This window comes from Octopus bimaculoides, chromosome 2 (genome assembly GCF_001194135.2).
Source record: "Octopus bimaculoides isolate UCB-OBI-ISO-001 chromosome 2, ASM119413v2, whole genome shotgun sequence".
Lineage (NCBI taxonomy): Eukaryota > Metazoa > Mollusca > Cephalopoda > Octopoda > Octopodidae > Octopus > Octopus bimaculoides.
In genome coordinates this window covers 131,803,418-131,809,314 of record NC_068982.1, presented here as the reverse complement: position 1 = coordinate 131,809,314, position 5,897 = coordinate 131,803,418, and the positions used below count along the sequence as shown (strand labels likewise).

Genomic DNA, 5,897 nt, shown 5'->3' with positions numbered 1-5,897 from the left:
TATATATATATATATATATATATATATATATATATATGTGTGTGTATATATATATATATATATATAAAGATAAATATAGAGATATTCTGTTGACATGCCAATAATTTATTTATATTACAATATTACATTAAATACTAAGAGTATAGTATATAACATAACATATTGTATAACATAAATAATCATAAAATTAATTAATTTTTACAACCCAGCTGTCCCTTTATATGGAATTTTGTCTTTTCTAAACCATATTACCCTGACGTGACTATATATATAATGGAACTGTGATTATGTATATTATTCATATATAAGTCAAAACAATTTGCTGGCCTTTTTGGGTTTTTGTAATTATTTATGTTATATAATATTATGTTACATTATGTATGATAATCATAGTATTTAATGTAATATTGTAATATTGTGTTCTTGAGCAAGACACTTCATTTCATGTTGTTTCATGAATATCAACAGAGAGGTCATTCTGCTCTCTTTCTGCTCAGCTGCCACATCAGTGTTCTGCTGGATCAAAAGTGGGGCGGTCAAGTGAGTGTTGATGTCTACTCACAGCTACATAATCATCTAAAGCCATGAGGTGACTTTGTAGTATGTTACATGCTACCAGGACATACTCACCTGCAAGACACAGCTTTGGTTTTTCTATGGTTTTGGGTTGGACTATAACCTTTCCCACTAAATGCACAATGCCAGAAATTTTAAGGGTGGGGGTTAGTTGAGATTACATTGACCCCAGTGCTCAACTGTTACATATTTCATCAACTCTGATGGGATGAAAGACTAAGTCAACCTTGGCAGAATATGAACTTCCAATGTAAAGACAGACGATATATCACTTAGCGTTTTGTCTGGCATGCAAATGAGTCTGCAAGCTTACTGCCTTTTTTGGTTATGCTATAATGGAAAACTGTTTCGACACAAATATTTTAAAATTTTATGTTGGGTGCTTTAAATGTCTATATGTTTTCCTGAGTTGCTGAAATGTGTATATGTATTTAACTTAGAGTATTGTTGTTTTTTTTTATGTTTTTTTTTTTTTTTTTCCATTTATGAAATGCTATAACCTCCTACATTTGAAACATAAATGCTGAGCTATTGTGTAGGTTTTGAGTTCATATTCACTGCTGGTAACTTGTACATTTAGAATTTAGATAGTACATTTAATTTTATGTAGCTTTCACTTCAATATCAAAAATAAGTACCAGAGCTGCAAATATTATACAAAACAATCCATTGATCTATTGAAGGATCACTTGTTTGCTTAATGTCATGAAACTGGGGGCTAAGCAGAACCTTGGGGACTTGTGGAAATATATACATTGTTGTATGTATCTGCACTTCCTGTATATTTGTATATGTGTTGTACATCTGACAACATGAGCTAGATTTCAAATTACTGAATTAGTACAAATCTCTTCTTTGATACGATGATACTGCACCAGTCAATTGCAAGTTTTACTCAAGAAATTTTTTTGTCAGTTAAACCTAACTTTGCTATGTTGCCTTCCATAATAATCCTTACTTTCTATGGTATCTGTTTTACTGCAAAACAGATTGAGCCAGGAACACAACTCTCCCAATGGTAGGTTGGTTTCTTAGTGATGTAGCTTGCTGTGTTTTTGTTAAATGTAGATATTGGCTTTCATTTTTGAGTTGTTGCTTGCTTTCTTTCTAAACTGTTCTATCTACACTTCTTTCTCTCTTTCTTTCTTTGCTTAATATTTCAGTTGACATACTCTCTAACAAGATTTGCTATCTATGATGTTATGAAAAAGAATCTAGTGGAGGGCAATCAAGTTATGCCTTTCTATCAGAAAGTGTTGACTGCAGGTCTTTCAGGAGCCATTGGTGGTGTTGTGGGGACACCTGCTGATTTAGTCAATGTCAGGTAAAATATTCAATATTTCTGTGTGGCCATATTTCTCTCTCACTCTCTCTCTCTCTTTCTCTCCTTGTACTTTATCCAACAGAACCATCTCTTTTTCTTCTGCCATTGGTACTGTTTAATGCTATAGAGTAGGTATTAGATATGACATAAAGAGCTATGATGTGCTGGTTGACCTTTGAAATATTTAGGAATTACTATTTAAAAGTTTTTTCAAATTTCCAGAGCGTTTGTCATTTTGCACAAGCCATAAATTCATTGCAATTAGTGACCTGTTGTTGACAATTGACTTTCATCTAACATAATTTTCAGAAAGAGATTTTCCGCCAGTTATTATGGCTGTAATTCTTTTGTTGAAAGTTCTTATGCTGCTACTGTCATCTCTTATTCTGTCAGCTTAAGGTTGAACTATATTTCTGAGTTAAGTGAAACAATCTTTATTGATGAAGGCAAATGGAAAAGTAGCCATTCCTTCCATCACTTCTGTTTGCCCTTTACTCTAAAGAAGAGATGCATCTTATTTATCACTCTTTCTTATTTTTTCTCTATACTCCTACTATTTTTCCAACATCTTTGTCTGTTTAGAAATCCCCTCTAGAATTTAAATAACACCTTTGTTTAGAAATCCTATCCATAGTTGGCTCCTGTGCCAGTGACATGTGAAAAGCACCATTCAAGCGTGGTCATTGCCAGTGCTACCGGACTGGCTCCTGTGCAGGCAGCATGTAAAAACACCGTTTGGTCATTGCTGGAACTGCCTGACTGGCCCTCATGCCGGTGGCACGTAAAAAGCACTCACTACACTCTTGGAGTGGTTGGCGTTAGGAAGGAGATCCAAATGTAGAAACTTTGCCAGACCAGATTGAGCCTGGTGCAGCCTCTGGCTCACTAGTCCCCATTCAAACCGTCCAACTCAATCCAGATGGAAAGCAGATGTTAAACGATGATGATGATGATGAGTGCCCTATAACTTTCTATCAATTTAATTAGAATTTCATTTTGCTCAGCAATCCTGATTTTAATCTAATTACTAGCATTACACTCCAAGAGTGTGATGGGTGCTTTTATGTGCCACCGGCATGCGTGTCATTTATGTGACACCAGTATCTGACACAACTATGGTTTCATTTGTCTTGATGAGTATTCTTCTCAAGCACAGCATATTGCCAAAAGTTTTGGGCATTTGTCATTGCCTCTGTGAGGTCCAGTGCACGAAAGGTGCTTTTTACATGCCACCAACACAGGTACTAGTTATGTGACACTGACATTGGCCACATTGCATCTGTGAAGCCTCTTAGTTAGTGAAAGAAAACTATAGTGACAATTCTTAGCAGCTTTCAAATAAAAGAAATGGGATAACTTTTTTTTTAAATATTTAAAAGTTAATCTCATAAAAAATTGAATGTTTATGCTTAGTGGTGTAAGGTAATCTTATCTTTGTGATAAGGTGACTGTTGCAGTCATATTTTGCTCTTAGCTGATTTTGTTGAGAAGGCATAATTTTCTCAAGCCTGCTTTTATCAGTAAATTGAGATTGTTATTTGTAGGAAAATAATTATAAACTGTTTTGGCCAGTATACTTTGCATAATTATTAAAAAATGGGGGGGGGGGGATAAGGGAAATAACTTAACTGTGTAATGGCATAAATTCAGATAACCCAGATAAGTGGTGATTTCTTTTGTTGGGCAAGTGTCTTCTATTGTAGCCTCAAGTTGATCAGTCTTGAGCGCATTTGGTAAGTGGAAACGAAAAGAAGCTTGTCATTGTGTGTGTGTGTGTGTGTGTGTGCATAGGTGCATGCATGTGAGTGTAACCCCTGTCATGGCATCATGTGATGATTCTCAAATGACCATCACTATCATGCAAGCAATACTGTTTGTGTCAGATCTTGATTGGAAACAGGAGAGAGTTTGCAATAAGGGCATCTGGCCTTAGAAAATCTACCATAAGAAATTTTATCTGACCTCATGCAAGCATCAAAAATGAACATTAAAACGATGATGATGATGATTATGATGATGTTGATAATGATGATGATAAATACTAAATGCTAAGATATTTTACAGGTGCAGGAGTAGCTGTGTGGTAAGTAGCTTGCTTACCGACCACATGGTTCCAGGTTCATTCCCACTGTGTGGCACCTTGGGCAAGTGTCTTCTACTATAGCCTCGGGCCGACCAAAGCCTTGTGACTGGATTTGGTAGATGGAAACTGAAAGAAGCCTGTCGTATATATATATATATATATATATATATATATATATGTATGTGTGTGTATATGTTTGTGTCTGTGTCCCCCCAACATCGCTTGACAACCAATGGTGGTGTGTTTAGGTCCCCGTAACTTAGCGGTTCGGCAAAAGAGACCGATAGAATAATTACTAGGCATCCAAAGAATAAGTCCTGGGGTCGATTTGCTCGACTGAAAGCGGTGCTCCAGCATGGCCACAGTCAAATGACTGAAACAAGTAAAAGAGTAAAAGAGTAAATAATCAAGAATTTGGAGAGATTTAGTAAAATGAATAATTATTTTCAGTTAATAAGGGTTAGGGTTAGGGTTTACATTTCATCATCATCATTTGACATCCATGCTTTATACTGACATGAGCTGGATGGGTCGACAGGATCCAATGAGCCCAAGGACTGCATCATGCTCCATTGTCTGCTTTCGAATGGTTTCTACAGCTGGATGCCCTTCTTAATGCCAACCACTTTACAATGTGTCCTGAGAGAATTTTTTTATGCCAACAGCACTGGTGAGGTCACCTTGCAGATTGCAAGATTATGAACCCTTGGGAGGGCAACTTTATGCTAGAGCAGAAAAAGGTTTCTTGCTTAGAGAAGTTATATGATTACACACATTCTAAAAGAGAGGTTCAGGTGTGATTGAGTGGAGACAGAGTGTGATGGGGGTGGAATAGGAGATCTTCTATCTTTGATCATTGACTTGTTTCTGTCATTTGATTGCAGCCTTGTTGAGGCACTGTTTTGAAAGGCTTTTAGTTGAATAAATTGACCCCAGGACTTTTCTTTTTAAGCCTGTTACTTATTCTATCAGTCTCTTTTGTTGAACCACTAAGTTACAAGGACATAAACAAACCAAAGCTGTCATCAAGAAGTGGTGACATCAAACACACACACACACACACACACACACACACACACACACACCCATATTCGATAGGCTTCTTTCATCTTCTGCATACTACAGGGTGTCCACAAAGTCTGGGTACATGGGGATTAACACATACTTTAAGAAATTATTATTTCTTATATTTAATCGTTTATGTTATGATTTTATTTACTCCATGTACCCAGACCTTGTGGACACCCTGTAGATCCATTCGCAAGGCTTTGATTGGCCCAAGGCTATATTAAGACACTTGTGCAAGGTTCCTTGCAATGGGACTGAACCCAGAACCTTGTAGTTGAGAAGCAAGCTTCTTACCACACAGCCTTGTAAGATGAATGTTTTTCAATAAGATTATTTGTAGGGTAAAACAAGGAGCTGTTTTGGAACTAGTTTCAGTTGGTGGCTGTGTTGGATATAAAAGGGTTAAAAGATTCATTCATCTCTGGTCTAAGTTTAATTTTTAATGTGCCTGAGGAAATGTGATAGATTAAATACCTTTCCCTTGTAAGTTTTTTGTAACCCCTATCCAACAGAAATCAATATTATTTAATATTCCCTAAAATGGAGAAGATTTGCCATTTGTATTTTGATGTTTCCACCGGATGGAGAGCTTTTTGGTTTATTTTCCATTCATCATCATCATCATCATCGTTTAACGTCCGCTTTCCATGCTAGCATGGGTTGGACGATTTGACTGAGGACTGGTGAAACCGGATGGCAACACCAGGCTCCAGTCTGATTTGGCAGAGTTTCTACAGCTGGATGCCCTTCCTAACGCCAACCACTCAGAGAGTGTAGTGGGTGCTTTTACGTGTCACCCGCACGAAAACGGCCACGCTCGAAATGGTGTCTTTTATGTGCCACCCG

General features: G+C 36.8%; 1 protein-coding gene across 1 annotated transcript in view; it reads left to right on the top strand.

The window, feature by feature from the left end:
• Positions 1-5,897, top strand: part of LOC106867962 (mitochondrial dicarboxylate carrier) — a 67,425-nt gene that overhangs the window by 26,629 nt on the left and 34,899 nt on the right. Inside the window, exon 3 of the mRNA XM_014913044.2 lies at positions 1,740-1,900. Coding sequence (XP_014768530.1) covers positions 1,740-1,900 — 161 coding nt within the window. The remainder of the gene's footprint in view (positions 1-1,739; positions 1,901-5,897) is intronic.